General features: G+C 43.5%; 1 protein-coding gene and 1 long non-coding RNA gene across 2 annotated transcripts in view; one reads left to right on the forward strand and one right to left on the reverse strand.

Moving 5' to 3' along the window:
* The window catches only part of DOK6 (docking protein 6), a 420,496-nt gene that overhangs the window by 329,393 nt on the left and 72,353 nt on the right, over nt 1–18,750 (forward strand). The window contains exon 7 of the mRNA XM_025273172.3: nt 9,322–9,439. Coding sequence (XP_025128957.1) covers nt 9,322–9,439 — 118 coding nt within the window. The remainder of the gene's footprint in view (nt 1–9,321; nt 9,440–18,750) is intronic.
* Nucleotides 12,130–13,643, reverse strand: LOC123331267. Its single transcript, XR_006547824.1, has 3 exons — nt 13,530–13,643; nt 12,977–13,213; nt 12,130–12,188 (listed from the first exon to the last, which is right to left on the reverse strand). It is a non-coding gene; the product is annotated as an uncharacterized LOC123331267 (long non-coding RNA).

Here is an 18,750-nt window from a genome sequence, read left to right on the forward strand (position 1 = left end):
GAAGCTGCACAGCATGGTCAGTAACCAGGGAGACTCTAGGGAAAGACCAGCAGAGCTGTGTGACCTCCTGCAAGTCACTTACGTTCTCTGTGCCTTGGCTCAGTTCAGTTCAGTTCAGTTCAGTCGCTCAGTCGTGTCTGACTCTTTGCAACCCCATGAATCGCAGCACGCCAGGCCTCCCTGTCCATCACCAACTCCCGGAGTTCACTCAAGCTCACGTCCATCAAGTCAGTGATGCCATCCAGCCATCTCATCCTCTGTCATCCCCTTTTCCTCCTACCTCCAATCCCTCCCAGCATCAGAGTCTTTTCCAATGAGTCAACTCTTCACATGAGGTGGCCAAAGTACTGGAGTTTCAGCTTTAGCATCATTCCTTCCAAACAACACCCAGGGCTGATCTCCTTTAGAATGGACTGGTTGGATCTCCTTGCAGTCCAAGGGACTCTCAAGAGTCTTCGCCAACACCACAGTTCAAAAGCATCAATTCTTTGGCACTCAGCTTTCTTCACAGTCCAGCTCTCACATCCATACATGACCACTGGAAAAACCATAGCCTTTACTAGACGGACCTTTGTTGGCAAAGTAATGTCTCTGTTTTTCAATATGCTATCTAGGTTGGTGACAACTTTCCTTCCAAGGAGTAAGCGTCTTTTAATTTCATGGCTGCAATCACCATCTACAGTGATTTTGGAGCCCAAAAAGATAAAGTCTGACACTGTTTCCCCATCTATTTGCCATGAAGTCATGGGATCAGATGCCATGATCTTCGTTTTCTGAATGTTGAGCTTTAAGCCAACTTTTTCACTCTTCCTTCACTTTCATCAAGAGGCTTTTTAGTTCCTCTTCACTTTCTGCCATAAGAGTGGTGTCATCTGCATATCTGAGGTTATTGATATTTCTCCCAGCAATCTTGATTCCAGCTTCAGCTTCTTCCAGCCCAGCATTTCTCATGATGTAGTCTGCATATAAGTTAAATAAACAGGGTGACAATATACAGCCTTGACGTACTTCTTTTCCTATTTGGAACCAGTCTGTTGTTCCATGCCCAGTTCTAACTGTTGCTTCCTGACCTGCATACAGGTTTCTCAAGAGGCAGGTCAGGTGGTCTGGTATTCCCATCTCTTTCAGAATTTCCCACAGTTTATTATGATCCACACAGTCAAAGGCTTTGGCATAGTCAATAAAGCAGAAATAGATGTTTTTCTGGAACTCTCTTGCTTTTTCAATGATACAGTGGATGTTGGCAATTTTATGTCTGGTTCCTCTGCCTTTTCTAAATCCAGCTTGAACATCTGGAAGTTCACGGTTCACATATTGCTGAAGCCTGGCTTGGAGAATTTTGAGCATTACTTTACTAGCGTGTGAGATGAGTGCAATTGTGTGGTAGTTGGAGCATTCTTTGGCATTGCCTTTCTTTGGGATTGGAATGAAAACTGACCTTTTCCAGTCCTGTGGCCACTGCTGAGTTTTCAAAATTTGCTGTCATGTTGAGTGCAGCACTTTCACAGCATCATCTTTCAGGATTTGAAATAGCTCAACTGGAATTCCATCACCTCCACTAGCTTTGTTCATAGTGATGCTTTCTAAGGCCCACTTGACTTCACATTCCAGGATGTCTGGCTCTAGGTGAGTGATCATACCATTGTGATTATCTTGGTCGTGAAGATCTTTTTTGTACAGTTTTTCTGTGTATTCTTGCCACCTCTTCTTAATATCTTCTTCTTCTGTTAGGTCCATTTCATTTTTGTCCTTTATCGAGCCCATCTTTGCATGAAATGTTCCCTTGGTATCTCTAATTTTTTTGAAGAGATCTCTAGTCTTTCCCATTCTGTTGTTTTCCTCTATTTCTTTGCATTGATCAGTGAGGAAGGCTTTCTTATCTCTTCTTGCTATTCTTCATTGAATATATTCTTGATTGAATATATTCAATATATATTCAAATAATATAATTTAATTGAATATATTCAAAGTACCCACTCTGATGGCTCAGAGGTTAAAGCATCTGCCTGCAATGCAGGAGACTTGGGTTTGATCCCTGGGTTGGGAAGATCCCCTGGAGAAGGAAATGGCAACCCACTCCAGTATTCTTGCCTGGAGAATCCCATGGACAGAGGAGCCTGGTGGCCTGCAGTCCACAGGGTCACAAAGAGTCGGACACAACTGAGTGACTTCACTCACTCACTCACTCACTCACTGCATTTCGGACTCTTTTGTTGACCATGATGGCTACTCCATTTCTTCTAAGGGATTCCTGCCTGCAGTAGTAGATATAATGGTCATCTGAGTTAAATTCACCCTTTCCAGTCCATTTTAGTTCGCTGATTCCTAGAATGTTGATGTTTACTCTTGCCATCTCGTTTTTGACCACTTCCAATTTACCTTGATTCATGGACCTAACATTCCAGGTTCCTATGCAATATTGCTCTTTACAGCATTGGACCTTGCTTTCATCACCAGTCACATCCACAACTGGATATTGTTTTTGCTTTGGCTCCATCCCTTCATTCTTTCTGGAGTTATTTCTCCACTGATCTCCAGTAGCATATTGGGCACCTACTGACCTGGGGAGTTCCTCTTTCAGTATCCTATCATTTTGCCTTTTCATACTGTTCATGGGGTTCTCAAGGCAAGAATACTGAAGTGGTTTGCCATTCCCTTCTCCGGTGGACCACATTCTGTCAGACCTCTCCACCATGACCCGCCCGTCTTGGGTGGCCCCACATGGCATGGCTTAGTTTCATTGAGTTAGACAAGGCTGTGGTCCTAGTGTGATTAGATTGGCTAGTTTTCTGTGATTATGGTTTCAGCGTGTCTGCCCTCTGATGCCCTCTTGCAACACCTACCGTCTTACTTGGGTTTCTCTTACCTTGGATGTGGGGTATCTCTTCACGGCTGCTCCAGCAAAGCACAGCCGCTGCTCCTTACCTTGGACAAGGGGTATCTCCTCACCACCGCCCCTCCTGACCTTGAACGTGTAGTAGCTCCTCTAGGCCCTCCTGTGCCTTGGCTACCTCTTCTTAAAAGAAGGAAGAAGGAGCAATAATATCCACTTCAGAGGGTTAGACTACCACCTGGTCTTTAGTGAAAGCTCAATAATTATGAGGTAATTCATAACAAGGCAAAAGGAAAACCTTTCATTTTAAATGGGTAAAATTTTATAACCACCACTAAAGTTCATCCCAGAATTCACTGTATGCGTACACTGGAAATTAATTACATACACATATTACAGCCTCTATATACTTCAAAATCAAATGACAGCAAAACTTTTATTTAAAACACCTATGAAATTTAATGTTTAATTATGTTTTAATTTAATTTATTCATCATATTCCTTAGATTCAAAGGGTAGCTCTGTAAATGTATCTGCTTTCAGATGATAGATAGATAAAGAATATATATTCTTAAAAGCATTACTGGGACTTCCCTGGTGGGCCTGAGCTTAAGACTGGGAGCTCCCACTGCAGGAGCACGGATCCCATCCCTGTTGGGGAACTAAGATCTCATGTGCTGCATGGCATGGCCTAAAAATAAACAAATAAAATAAAACACAACAACAAAATGCCATTAAAAAAAAGGCAGAAGATGCAAGCTGATAAACATTAAAAAAAAAAAAAAACTTTATTGAGTACAGGTTAGAGTGGCATTCAAAGTATTTATGTAGATGTTTGTAATAATTTCTGATGTTACTCCAAAGTCCAGCTTTTTTTCACACTCTGTGAAAGTATTTTGGTCAATATGCAGTTTAAAATATGTACTGATAACATCTATTTTGTTTCAAGTTAATGAAAATACTATCTCACAAAGTCCAATTTTAAACGTCACCTAACAACTTCCAATACATGACCATATAAACTACATTTTATTTGTGAGCATTTATACTCAGCAAGGTATATTCTATTTTTTCCCCATTTATGTTGAATAAAATGGAAGATTAAGAGTGAGTGTCCCCTATTGAGAATTAAGTCAAGTCTGTGAGAAACCAATCATCCATAAACTTTCCAACTTCAGAGGACTGTCTCAACAAATCCTAACAGTACCAAGCTTGGCTGGCGTATGGTCTCCTGGGCTTCGATTTCTGTGCGGCTTTCGAGTTTCATGAGCTCTTTTCGAAGAACAAATAAAACTAACTGTTCTTGAGGGAGTGCGCTGGTGTTGAGCTTTTCCTTATGAAGCAGCATGTTTTTTTCTTACGCTGACCTGCATGTCCCATGTCACATGAACACTGCCCCACCACCTGGATTTCTGCCTTGTGTCTCGTCTACAGGGTTTCTGCACCCATTCCCCTTGTCTCAGACAAACCAGGGCCTGGTCTGCATATCTGCCCATGTGAGGCAGGTTTTAACTCTCTTCATCATACAGAGAAGCTGTGTCTTTTTGAAGACTGGTTTTCTCGGGGTGCATGCCCAGTTGTGGGATTACTGGGTCATATGGTAGCTTTATTCCTAGTATTTTAAGGATCCTCCAGAGTGGCTGTATTAATTTCCATTCCTACCAACTGTGCAAGATGGTTTTCCCTTTATCTCCACATCCTTTCCAGCATGTATTGTTTGTCATTTTTTGATGATGACCATTTTCATGGGTGTGAGGTGATACCTCATTGTAGTTTTGATTTGCAGTTCTCAAATAATGAGCGATGTTGAGCATCTTTTTTTATGTATGTTGGCCATCTGTATGTCTTTGTTGGAGAAATGTCTGTTTAGGTCTTACACCCATTTTTTGATTGGGTTATGTGTTTCTGATAAGCTGCATGTCTATGGACTTACAAATAGAGCAGGGGAAGGAGAGGGTAGAATGAGTTTTTTTACTTCTATTGAACTCTTAGATCGGTGGTCTTTTTTGAGCACTTTGGACATGAGTGTGCTTTTCATACTAAAAGCATCATCTTGTAAGATATTCACAACAACACTGAAGGCACATTGTATTAATGTGTCTTATCTTTAATTTAGAGATAAGGAAAAATTGAATCTTGGGGGGAAAAAAAAGTCTACGTACCTTGCCTGAAATCAAATGGCTAGGCAACTGTGGCGTTGATCTTTGATAACAAGTTGCGGACCACAAAGCCAGTGGACTTAGCTCTGTGACTCTGCCGCACAAATCGTGGTCTTCTATTTTTGAACGTAGGAGAGAGGTGCTAACATTCCTGCCTCAGTCCAGTGGAATTGACCCAACTGGTATAATTCTCATCTTACCTGCTTTTTGAATAGGAAGTTTCCAATCAATTATTTCACAATGAACTGTGGTAAAGAGGGCAGGACGTCCTGGGCTCCAAGCCCCAGAGGCATCGCCCACTGGCTGGCACCGTGAACAAGTCCCATGACCTTCCAGAGCCCCATTTCCCTTGTCTATAAAAGTCAGATGGCACATTTGTTGATAATTTATGTGGAGATAACCTGTGAAACCAATTTGCATAGGTCAAGGCACATAGAGAATGACTCCTAACTGCTCATCTATAAATGGTAACTTTCTTCTCTCCCAATCACATAGATTTGTGTCTCGAGTCCTAATATGATTTTTTAAGTTCAAGGCAATAATTAGGGAGAGTCAGCACAAAAGGAAAATTGATTTTTAACCATTTTTTTTAAAAATACACGTGAATTTTATGTAGGTGAACACAAATAAACATTAAGTTTTATCACAAGGGCCAGAAGGGTCCCAGAACAGTGAAGGGAAATTGCAGGAGGCAGTGGCGTAAGCTGGATAGTATTGTTAGTAAAATGGGAAGAGGTGCTGGGAGCCTGTACGTTCACAAAAATCACATCAGTGGTCAGGCCCTTCCTGCTGCTTCTTGGCAGCAAAGATCCTCTCAAAGCACAAGGCTGTGTTGTCACATGTTGTCATTCGTGCAGGAGGAAGCTCGCCTTCCCAGGAGAGATCAGCATATAAATAGGATAAGGAGCAGTGGACTTAGAAGTCTGGAGAACTGTTTTCTGTTGTGGGTTCTGCATGCAGGATTTTACCTCGAGCAAATCCCTGAATTTTCCTGGACTTGGATTTTCCAGTCCAGGAAAATGGTTGTATTTCTGGGAATCAAACCTCGATTTACATGGCCTGGGACACAGTGAGCCGGGGCTTCCTCAGCCCATGGCAGCCTCAGAGCAGTGAGGCTCACCTGATGACTCAGAACAAGGGAGGCAAGAAGATGCTGCCTTCAGGGTCTTAAAGGGCATGCTGGAAACAGACAGTGTCACAGAACCAGACCTTATCAGTCAGAGCAGTCGCCAGCCAGCCCAGGCATAAAAGATTGAAACCTAGGTGCCCTGTTTCTGAATGCAGGCTCTCCAATAATCTGCAGTAGTCTTCAGTCCTCCACTGCCCTTCTGTAACCCAGACATTTTGGCTTCTCCCTAATAGCCCAGGTGGCGCTAGTGGTAAAGAACCCACCTGTCAATGCAGGAGACTTAAGAAATAGGGGTTCAATCTCTGGGTTGGGAAGATGCCCTGGAGAAGCACATGGCAACCCACTCTAGTATTCTTGCCTGGAGAATCCCATGGATGGAGGAGCCTGGCGGGCTACAGTCCATGGGGTCCCAAAAGAGTCGGACACAAATGAGGGACTAACACTTTCACTTTCAAGTGCTTCAGTCGTATCTGACTCTGCAACCCCATGGACTGTGACCCACCAGGCTCCTCTGTCCATGGGATTCTCCAGGCATGAATACTGGAGTGGGTTGCCATTCCCTTCTCTAGGGGATCTTCCCAACCCAGGGATCGAACCCGGGTCTCCCACATGGCAGCTGCTTCAAAGTCTTTACCATTTGAGTCACCAGGGAAGCCCATGGGGTCACAAAGAGTCGGACACGACTGAGGGGACTTAGCACAGCACTTACACCCCCTGTCTACCAACCGTGGGGTGTCAGTGTGTTCGTATACCCATTTCATAATAAAAAAGAAAAATGTTGAAATAGATAAAATTTTGAAAAATTGGCTGCAGTGTTGCTATGTTTGGAACCATCCTTTAAAAAAAAGAAAAAGACCTTCAAGAGAGTTATACTCTCAGATTCACCAAGTAGGGCACTTCTGTGGCAAGATTCAGCAGTTCTAGAAATGCCTCCCTACTAAAAAGTGAAATCAAACAAATACATTCCAATCCTATGGCTTCATCTTTAGTTAAAATTTAAAACCCTCCTAGTTTTATGTGGCTTTAAGGCCCTATTATTAACTTATCATATCAGGGACTCTGGACAGCACCTTCTCAGAAGGGCAGCAACTCTGGATGCAGATGTATGAGCCCCATGGGACAGGGTCCCCCACCAGCAAATGGGACTCCAAGGTGACCTTATGACTCCCAGTTTTGCCAGGAGTCAGTCAGTAAATAAAGGGGACATGTGCAGTGTTATTAATTAGAGGATCACCCATTGTCAGAAAGTGCACATTGGCTCAGATTACATCAGAGAAATGTGCGCCAAGGCCAAACAAAACCATTTCTAGCACTTCTAAAGAAAATACTGTGAACCAATAACAATGAATTTCTTCTTAAAAATGCAATATAAAGTATCATTCTCTTTGAACTAATCATGTGTCTGAGCATCACCTGATGTGATGTTGTGTGGATCTCTGTCGCTAACCTGAAGTTTATCTTTCAAATAAGAAAAGATACCACCCCTTTGAGGAGGGCAGGGCAACCCACTCCAGTATTCTTGCCTGAAGAATCACATGGACAGAGGATCCTGGCGGGCTACAGTCCATGGGGTCACAAAGAGTCAGACACGACTGAAGCAACTGAGCACCCAGGCATGCACCACCTTTGTATCACAGAACTTCTCAGGGAAAGCACTTTTTCTATTGAAGGAGTGAGGAATAAGGTCTGTTTGAGGAAGGAGCCATCGGCCGAGGCTGGGAGCGGGTATCAGGAACAATGTACGATGCTGTGTGGTCAGGCCCCTCAGCATGGCTGTCCTCTTGCTCTCTGTCCGTCCCCTGCCTGGCTGGTGTCTGCTTCACCTACAATCTGCTCGCATAACTGACCTCCCTAAGCGCTTGCCCCAGGCCCCGTGCTAAGTCACTTCAGTTTTGTGCGACCCTTTGCGACCCTATGGAGGGTGGAAATTCACCAGGGAAGAATACTGGAGTGGGTTACCATGCCCTCCAGGGAATCTTCCCAACCCAGGGATGGAACCTGAGTCTCCTGCCTTGGCAGATGGGTTCTTTACCACTAGAGTCACCTGGGACGCCCACCCCAGCCCCCTCCCCCCCCCCCCCCCCCCCCGTGCTTGCTCTAATCAAAGGGGTGCTGAGGAGCCTCTGGAGCCTCTGCTGGTTGCCCTGGTAACTAACGAGCCCTCCTGACATCCATCCCACTGTAACTGGCGACCTCCGCCCCCTCCCCAGCAAACACGGCTGCTGTGTTCGCCACACACGGTGGGGCCTCGCTCCAGGACCTTGCTTCCAACATGTGAGCTTCCCCATCCATTAAACTAGGGCCCCCCAACCTCTGGGGTCGAGTGCCTGATGCTCTGAGATGGAGCTGTTGTAATAACTATAGAAATAAAGTGCACAATAAATGTATTTGAACCATCCCCAAACCATCCGCCCCACCCCATCTGTGGGAAAATTCTCTTCCAGGAAATTGGTCCTGGTGCCAAAAAGGTTGGGGACCGTGGCCTTTAAACCACTGATGTCTCTGACTCTGGGCTCTTTCTTCAGCCTAGAATAGCTCTGGGGGTGCAGCCCAACAGACACTCAAATGGGTGAAAAGGAAATGCTGTCTTGCGTTTGCCGCTCTTTTGGGCATCTGTTTCTGACAGGGGTTGCACCTCCATTTGTTGAGTTATTTTACAGTCCAGTAAACTGCAGACTGCTGATAGTCATGCAGGTAGTTCTTGCTTATAGAAATGCAGATAAACGTGTCTGGTGGAATGGAATGGATCACCACTGTGGTTCTTCACCCGCGTTCCTGACAGACTGTAAGCTCCTTGAATTCTCCTTGGAATCGGTCTTTCATCTTTTCATTCCCTTCTGAATTAATGAGATTAATTGTTTACAAGTGTTCATTTCATCTTTTTTTAAGTCACGACTTTCCTTACTTAAAAATGATGATCTTGGGACTTCCCTGGCGATCCAGTGGTTAGGACTCAGCGCTTTCACTGCGGTGGCCCCGGGTTCAATCCCCGGTCAGGGAACTAAGATCCTTCAAGCCCGCCCAGCGCAGCCCCTTCCCCCGCCCCGCCAAAAAAGTGATATCTTGAAACAGCATGTTATGCAGGAACCTGTAATAGAGTCTATTATATGTCACTCATATTTAACCCTGAACTTTTTCAAGAGCCGATTTCAATTGAATATTTTAAGTAAAGCCTGAGACACAGTTTCTTTTTCTTTTAGCTTCAGACAAGCTTGACGGAACCCATGACGTTATCCAAATCGATCTCTCTTCCTCGCAGCGCGTACTGGCACCACATCACCCGGCAGAGCAGCGTTGGAGAAATTTACAGTTTGCAAGGCAAGTGGGCTTCCTGGGGGTGAAGCCAGGAGCCACGCGGTTTGCTTTGTATTTGCCCTGCTTGCTTCTCCTCCATTTCCATTTATCTGCTGTCGCCGGCCACAGTGGGAGCTCTGAGACTTACTGTGGCTTTTCTAAAGTTTTTATTTAATAGACTCACGGTAAAAATTATCCCAAAGCTAACCAAGGGCCAAGGAGCCGCTTTGGCGAAGGAGTTGGACTAAAAAAATGATACAAAACATTGTCAGAAGCTAAAAGTGGCTACTACCACGGTTTGTTTCCTGCTGAGTCTTACAAAGGGTTTCCCTCTTAGCATCTTTTTGCCATAAGAGGGTTGACTCTCTGTTCTGGAGGCTGACTGCTGGCTCTGTCATGAAATGCTCCATGACCTCTCATAGTTTTAAGGTTTAGCCGAATCCTTGACGTGGAAACCATTTGGGAGGGAGCAGGGCAGGAGGAGAGGAGCGTAAGTCCGTTGCTTCTATATTTTTCCTAATGGTAAATGGTTGACTGACTGCATAGACATGGCTTAGCAGATGAAGCAGATTAACAGTGGAAGGTATTTGATCAATAACAGCAGAACTCCACTTCCACGGTTCTCTTCCTGTTTCTTCCCTTCTTTCTTTAATGCATTAAACTTATCCTTCAAATAAAATATTCAGCTGCAAGAAACTAATAACTGACCAAGACAAGAGGAAGCAGGAACTAGGGAAAATAAGGCTTAAAACAAAACCAAACACACACAACTGAAAACTCTCATCAGACAAACCTTTGAGCACAAGAGGCTTGAATGTAGGAGCTACCCAGTAAATATCAGGTGAAGGAATGACCGTTATAACCTTCAGCGTAATCAGGCACTCAGAATATTCTTCTTTTTATAAATTAACTTTTGCTCATATTAACAACACTAAATGTTTGGAGATGAAAAAAAAATGGTAGCAAGCAACCTGAAATAGTGTTATTTTTTAAGCAATATTTGCTTGCTAGAGTTTCAAACCTAGAATAATGAGATTCAGTGAGTGGGGATGAATGATTAAGATACATTCTGCAGGAAAAAGCAGAACCATTTTAGTCATTTATGGAAGATAATTGCATTTGATATTTTCAATGAACTGTCTTACCACCAACTTGACTACTGTATTTAACAGGTCGTGATTATTTTTTGTATTATTTATTTGTATGAGAAGATCTTTAATAGGATAAGGATTAGAGGACTGGAAAAGGGAGGGGAAACTGCTTTGACAGTTCATGAATCGGAGAAGACATGCTTCTCATTCCGTTGGTTCCCTCCAGAAATGCCCGCACTACAGACTTAAATTGCCAGAGTCGTGATCTTGTAAAATTCATCTTGCTTGTTCCTGTGGTTAGAAATAATTAGAAAATATGCTTTTAATATAAAGTTATTTTTATTTAAATGTAATCATATATCTGTAAATATTCAATAGAAGAAAGCTAAAAATATGGAATATTCAAAGAAGAAAATAAAAATAATTAAATTTCTAAGCTTCTACAAATAAGTTGTAGAAATACTACTACAAATAAGTTGGAAATGGGTTGGAATAACTCTACTGATAACTTTGGGTTCTAACAAGGTTTTGGTCTATAATTCCAGCAAATAAAAGAATGTGGTTTTCATGGTAACATGGAAAACTTTTCTCTGAAGATAGTATTAAGACTTAGGTGGATAACTTCCAAAATAATGTCATAAGCGCCCAACAAAAAATACCAGAAGGCAGTGAAATTGCTGAAAACATTGCAATGAGACTTGTTGGAGGACAGCGGTGATTTACACAATAAAACAGAATCAATAAGTGATTAGATACTCTATGATTTATCTCACTAATATTTCCAGTTAAGGGTTTCAAATGCCTTATTAGTTATGATCTACTTAGATGACTGTGTTGGGGAGGAAAAATGTACCTTCTACCCTTCAGGGTTCTTTGGCTGGTCTAATAATTAAATTGATGTGAAATTAACAGGAGAAAAATAAATGTAATGGTATACATTAGGGATTCCCATGAGACCCAAAGCCGAGCATGGTGGCTGAGGCTTATACAGTGTTCTGAGCTAAGGGAAGGGACAGGGCCTAGGGTTTCCAAGGGCGGAGGCGGGTGGCAGGACACAGGCGACAAGAAGAGCAGGTGTTTGGTAATTAGATGTTTGCTCTGCCACACAGATTGGTCCTTCTGATAAAAGTTATCTCTGGTAACAGCTCTGCATCTGAGCCAGGCGCTCAGTCTGGATTCTTTTAGGCAATTAAGCGGGAGGTTAAAAACTCTTCCTGAGTCTTCTGAGCCTTGATTGTCTTTGGCTCAAAATAATCCACTTGCCAAAGTGGCACGTTTTGGAGAGGCTCGTTCTGAACCCCTTCAATCTCAATGTCACTTTCTTCTCTGGTTGTTGTTTGTAGCTAACAAAAAAAAAATATGCATTGATGAAGGTAATTACTGTAAATCAGATAACTATAGAAAGTATTCAATGCAGAGTACAGTTCATTCTGCTGGGCATTTATTTTTGCGTTGCATACCTCTTGCCTGCGTGCTCAGTTGTGTCCAACTCTGCAACACCATGGACTGTAACCCACCAGGCTTCTCTGTCCATGAAGTTTTCCAGGCAAAAGTATTGTGGAATGAGTTGCCTTTTCCTTCTCATCCACCACCTCAGGAAGTGGATCTTCCTGACCCAGGTATCGAACCCATGTCTCTTGCATCTCCTGTATTGGCAGGCGGATTCTTTACTGCTGCACCAGCTGGGAAGCCCAAATAAAGTAAAAGTGAAAAGAGTTGCTCAGTTGCGTCTGACTCTTTGTGACCCCATATACAGCCCATGGAATTCTCCAGGCCAGAATACTGGAGTGGGTTGTCATGCCCTTCTCCAGGAGATCTTCCCAACCCAGAGAACAAACCCAGGTCTCCTGCATTACAGGTGGATTCTTTACTAGCTGAGCCACCAGGGAAGCCCAAGAATACTGGAGTGAGTAGCCTGTCTCTTCTCCAGTAGATCTTCCCAACCCAGGAATTGAACTGAGGTCTCCTGCATTGCAGGCAGATTCTTTACCAACTAAAGTGTTGTTTAAAAAGAGAGAGCAGGAAAATAGAAACAATCTCATCACCCCTTCATCCCACTAAACTACATTTACAAGTGTGGGTTTTGGCATCTCACTCCTCACTTGTGCTCCTTAAAGTGGTACCGCCTCTTTACAAGGAGGGGAACGTAGTCAAGCAGCTGCCATCACTGAGCGCCCAGAGTAGAGGACACCTCTGGCACTGGTGGGCGACACATCATGGAGTAGCCGCAGGTGGCATCGAGGAACAAAAATATCATTAGAACCTCTCCACCATACTGTTAGCGTTCTCACGGTGAAGCTGCGGTCAATATGAATTAAATTCATCAGGCTTTCATTCAGAAGGTAACGGGGGGAAAGTTAATATGCTTAAAGTTTAATAGATTGGAATTCATTAATAAACAGCACATGTACTGGAAGTGGGAAAAAAAAAATCCTGGTGTGAAAACAAATCCATTCTCTACAGGACTTACCTATAACTTCAGCTGCCTGTCACCCTCAAAACTGCACTCTCTTTGGTTTTACTGTATTCATTTCTGCCATCTACTCTATAACCGTAGAGGCAAGATAGACTTACAAGATTGACATATCAATACTGACATACTGTGTTTACGCTAATGTCTGGAAAAGAGGTGCGATGTAATCTTCCAGATCTCCCACTAGGCGCTCAGAAAGAGTGGGCTCTTACGGCTTTCCTGTTGGACTGCTCTCTGGAGTCAAAAAAAAAAAAATTTGACAAACAGAATAATTCAGCTTTAAGTAGCTAAATCCAAGGCTGCTGCTGTTGAAAATCTCTGCCCCTAAACGGCTGTGATGGGTTCTGACTCCCCTTCCTGCAGAGGGTGTTAATAAAGACTTTTCTATGTTTTTAGTGGGCAATCAGGATGATTGGTTCTTATTAGATGGTAGTTTTTCTATGTCTCTAACTTCTGCGTTTATGAAAAACATTTATGTCACAACACCTTCTCGTGATGCTGTTTCTAGTCTCAGGGAATTCTTGGCTAAAAATGAAGGCTTAAAACACACCATTTGTTTCACTCGTATCAGAACTGTGATGTTAGTTCTAAGGCCTTCAGCAGAAAATGTGTTGGGAAGATGAGAAACACTCAGAGGAGTAATAAGAAAGGGAGGGAGGAAAAGAAAAAAAAGTCCATAATGTAAGTGAGCACAGGTTCAGCTGCTCACCACTCAACAGCCAGTAAATCGAGGAGAAGAATTCGGTGGAGAAGAACTTTATTCAGAAAAGCTGGTGATCTGGGGAGATGGTGGCCTCATGTCTGGAAAACAACTCCCAAGATTCTGCTCAGCCATGACAGCTTTTAAAGGGAAAAGAGGGGAAAAAATCTTAATCATCGAGGCAGGAGGTCAGATTATTCATCATTTTCTCTTGCCTACAGGCCTGCTGACTTCTCCCCATCATCCTTGGGATGCTGTCTTGCCAGTAGAGTCGGCCTGCGGATTTGCAAAGGAGAAGAAGCTAAGGGTAGAGACCTAGCTTCTTTAATTACTTAATTATTCCTTCTAATCTTGGAAAGGAATCAACAGGCTAGATTAAGTGTACACTCGTGTGTGTGTGCTGAGTCGTGTCCTACTCTTTGTGACCCCGTGGACTCTAGCCCCCATGGACTCCTCTGTCCATGGAATTTTCCAGGCAAGAATTCTAGAGTGGGTTGCCAATTTCTTCTCCAGGGGATCTTCCTAACCCAGGGATCAAACCATAGTCTCCTGTATTAGCAGATGAATTCTTTACCACTGCACCACCTGGGAAGCCCTAAGGTGTATATTTAGGAAAGCAGAAATCAGGAGCTACATTAAATGTTGCCTAACGATCTAGTCTTTATGATTAAAGTCTAAGGAAAATAGGGATGAACAAATAAAAGGGACAAGGAAGCTGCTTCCAATAAGGGGGTCAGAGTTGCCCTTACTCTATTATTTACAATATTCTGATGGTTTTTGCCATACATCAACATGACTTTTAATCACCATTCTACTTATGTACACAACAGATTATGGAGCAGAGTCAGTTGCTTCAGTCGTGTCTGACTCTTTGTGATCCCATGGACTATAGCCCACCAGGCTCTTCTGTCTGTGGGATTCTCCAGGCAAGAATACTGGAGTGGGTTGCCATTCCCTTCTCCAAGGGATTTTCCTGGCCCAAGGTTTGAACCCAGGTCTCCTGCCTTGCAGGCAGTTTCTTTACCATCTGAGCCACCAGAGATGCCCAGAGAATGTCAAATAGTTTGGGGCTTTCATCACTCAGAGCTCTGGAGCACAGAGCTTTGGAGAAAGTCTGAAGCCTGTAGGTCGATGGTGAAATGCTGCATTTAACAAAAAAGCAGCAGCATTTAACAAAGAAACTTGCCATAAGTACAAATTTAAAGTAGATTCTGGGAGGAATTAAATTTGCATCAGACATGAAGCTGATGTCATCTTTACTTACACCTCTTATTAAAAGCGTTCCCACTTTAAATTTAGTAATAGTAGTGTTAGTCGCTCGGTCATATCTGACTCTTTGCGGCCCCACGGACTGCAGCCTGCCAGGGTCCTCTGTTCATGGGATTCTCCAGGCAAGAATACCCGAGCGGGTTGCCATAGAAGATGCATTTGAAAAGCTATCGGGCTGGGTGGCGTAAAGACCGCTCTGCGAGGACAGTTCTCAGCCCTTGTCCTGCACAGTCAGGTTGCCTGCCTGAGCAGTTGGCATGTCTGCTGCTTGCTTCAGGACCACCATTTTCACTGGACACTGATGCTCGCAGCTGCTGGTCCTCACTTAGGTGGCCCAGGAGGCGCCGGGAGATGCTGAGGCTCCTGCCCCTGGTAGCCAGGTTTCTGTCTCCACCTGCCACTCCGCTCCGGGGTGAGTTCTCCCACACGGCACAGTGATGGAAGGGGCCTCGAGAATATGGGCCTGAAATGAGCCCCATGCGCCGGCTTAGGGGACTCGGTGTTTCCCGTCAACGTTCCCTGATACATTTAATAACTCCTTTTTTGCACCAGTTTTTATGAGATAGGATGGGACTCATTTTTGAACAGCCTGAACAGCTTTGCTCTTTGAATTAAGGACCACTGGAGGTGCCATTTGTAGAGGTGATAACTTTGGAGTTCTGCTTTCATTAACACGGATTAATACTCACGTGCCAGTGCTGAATGGCGTCACCCCTGCCCCCCGCCCACCCCCAGTCTATAGTTAGCTCCAGACCCCGTGTCAGCACAGCACGCACCTGGTTACACGGAAGGCAGTTTATGTTCACCGAAAGGGCATCCGCGGCGCCAATTTCTCCGAAGGACAGGATGCAAACAGGCAATTAGAATTAGAGATAACCTTCGGAAGACAGTAAATAGAGTTCTGGCGGAGACGAGGGAAGTAAATCAAAGGATTTACTTACTCTTCGTCGACTCTGACCCTCTGTCCTCCTTTACTGCCCATTCAATTTCGAGTTCGCGTGGTTTTTAAATTGCTTCCATCGAGGTCTTCTGTTTAAATTTTCATGATATGATGTTTTCCAAATTGCAAAGTTAATGAAAGCCTCCTGCAGCAAGTAAAACACACAGAGACATCTGCACCAGTGGTAGAAAGGAACTTGCCTGAGTCACGTTCTGTCTTCCCAGAATGTGATCTGCCCGTTGTCAGGTGAGTCAGTCACGCTGGGTCCACGGCAGGCAAATACATCACACGTCTTCCCTAGGGCCCGAGCCTGGCCTTAGAGATTCTACCACAAACAAGAGCCAGTTTTTAGAATCATCAGTTTTCATCTATGTGGACATTTATGTTGGGCTTCCCCTATGGCTCAGCGGTCAAGAATCTGCTTGCCCATGTAAGAGATGTGGGTTCGATCCCCAAGTCAGGAAGCTTCCCCTGGAGGAGGAAACAGCAACCCACTCAGTATTCTTGCCCGAAGAATCCCATGGACAGAGGAGCCTAGTGGGCTGCAGTCCGTGGGGTCACAGACGAGTGGGAGACAACTGAGCGCAGCACAGCAGCACATGAACACCTGCAGCATGGCCTTACCTTGTGAAGGGTGGGTCCAGGCAAGGGCCTCTGGGGATCTGCACCCCCAAAATAGACATCAGATGAAAATGCTCCAAATAGTCAGAGTGAACTGTCCTCACTGCACGCACAGCCCATCACTCGCTCTTCCAGGCTCCCAGACGTTCAGGCCTAACTTTCATACATCAATGCATTTGTTTACAAACCTGCTTCTTCCACTAGGTTGTGAGGTAGCAAGTTTGATTTTTTTTTTTTATCCCCAGGGCGCCGCCAAATTTGGGGGCTCAGTCATGATGAAGAGGCTCTACCTGCAGAAGCTACAATCTTGAGTTTGGGAGCTAAGTTAATTGGAGTTTGAATATTTACCAGAGCTAAGTTGTGTGTCTTGGGGCCATTTACTTAATCCTTCTAAGCGTCACTGTCTTCATCTCTAAACCAAGGATAATAGTACCTATTACGGTGCTTAAATGAGATTGTCCACATGAGGCGTAAAGGTTCCCTAGTCATTAACCGTTGTCAATATATTGAAGTAAATTAAATTCACGCTAAGAAGTTTCTGTCCCAGGCAAAGAGACGCATGCTATCCTACTCCAGTTTATTCCACTTTTTTACTTTAAAATGTTATTATAGAGTTTCCACTATGCATGAAGAATTCTGTTTTGTTCTAAGGACATTATAAAAATCTAGCTTTAAGTAATAGTATTCCGGGAGTGGGAGGCTCAAGAGGGAGAGGATATGTGTATACTTATGGCTGATTCACGCTGTCACACAAAAGAAACCAACAAAACATTGTAAAGCAGTTATCCTCCAATTAGAGAAAAAATTTTTAAAAAGAAGGTAAAATTAAAAATTAAAAAAAGAAATACATTTCCAGCTTCTGAAATTCAAGAAAAACTAAATCTAACTCTAACCTAACCCTAAGTTTTTGATGCAAGAGGAAAAGGGACAGTCAGGCTTAAGTCTTCATTGGTTTTTTCTTTCCCTCATCAGTACAAACCAGCTCTTACCCTCTAAGGAGGGGACACTCCTCCCAAGTTTGCATCACACAGTCCATGTAGCCTGAGGAAAACAGGGCTGTTTTCCAGGCTGGGGAGTTAAAAACTCCTGAAGGACTTTATCCAGCTCAGTGACGAAGAGGTGAACCCACCGCAGCCCACCCTCCCACCCAAGATCCATTCTTGATGATTCACCCGTCCAGTCTCCTGAGAACCTCTCTGAGCACTTGTTTCCTGCCCCAGGCACAGCCTCTCTTCCCAGGTAGACCAGCTTTGCTTGATCCCATTATTACCAAGTCGGGTTCATCATGGGGTACATTCTGTTGGCTGGACCACAGGTGAAAGGCAAGCTTTAGTTAATTAAGTCTAGCACAGTGAAATCGGAATATAACTCAGTGTGAAATACAACAGTCAGCCACTTAATCCTGGTCTATTAGGTATAAAAAGTAGTTACTAAAATGTGCAGAGCTTCCAGATAGTATACTGGATTGGGATGATCTAGCAAGGGCCTTATTCCAACAGACTGCTTCTCTCTCTAATTCAAACCTGGAATTGAAACTTTAGTTTCAGACTTGAATTAAACCTGAAACTTGATCTCTCTACTTGATTTTCCTCCATCAAGCTTCCACCGTGAAATATTCTAAAACATAATAGGTAACACATGTAGTTCTATATTGATCAAACTTTTATGGAAAAAATATATTCCATTTTATTCTGTAGGGAATAAAATTGGTACATAATATTAGCTCAAGGAAAGGTTAACACAACCATGACAGAAGGTCAGCTGTCTCTGTCATGGATTTGGGTGCATATGCTCAAACATGTACACACACACACACACACACACATCTACACACACACAGGACCATTTGGCTCATTGCTGTCCACTGTTTATCACTTCCCTTGAAAATGTACCTATTAAGCTATGCTTCACAAACTAGAAACGACATAGAAGAATATTGAGAGGAAAAACAGTTCACTTGTATTTTTCTTCCTGATTCTGTTTTCTGTTCTGTTTTTTTAACCTCATCTCTACCTCTTACCCTTCAACTAAATGTACCCCACCCCTAATTCTAGATTTAACATTAATACTTGTTTTTCATGCATCCCCTCCGCCCTTGTTTTCTTTTGTCTGCCAGACAACATGACATCTGGAGACTTGATAATGATTGGATAATAAGAAAAAATAAGAAACATCAGGAAATTCACATCATTAAAATTATGTGTGCATGCTAAGTCACTTCAGTCATGTCCGACTCTGTGC

This window comes from Bubalus bubalis, chromosome 22 (genome assembly GCF_019923935.1).
Source record: "Bubalus bubalis isolate 160015118507 breed Murrah chromosome 22, NDDB_SH_1, whole genome shotgun sequence".
NCBI classification, from domain to species: domain Eukaryota; kingdom Metazoa; phylum Chordata; class Mammalia; order Artiodactyla; family Bovidae; genus Bubalus; species Bubalus bubalis.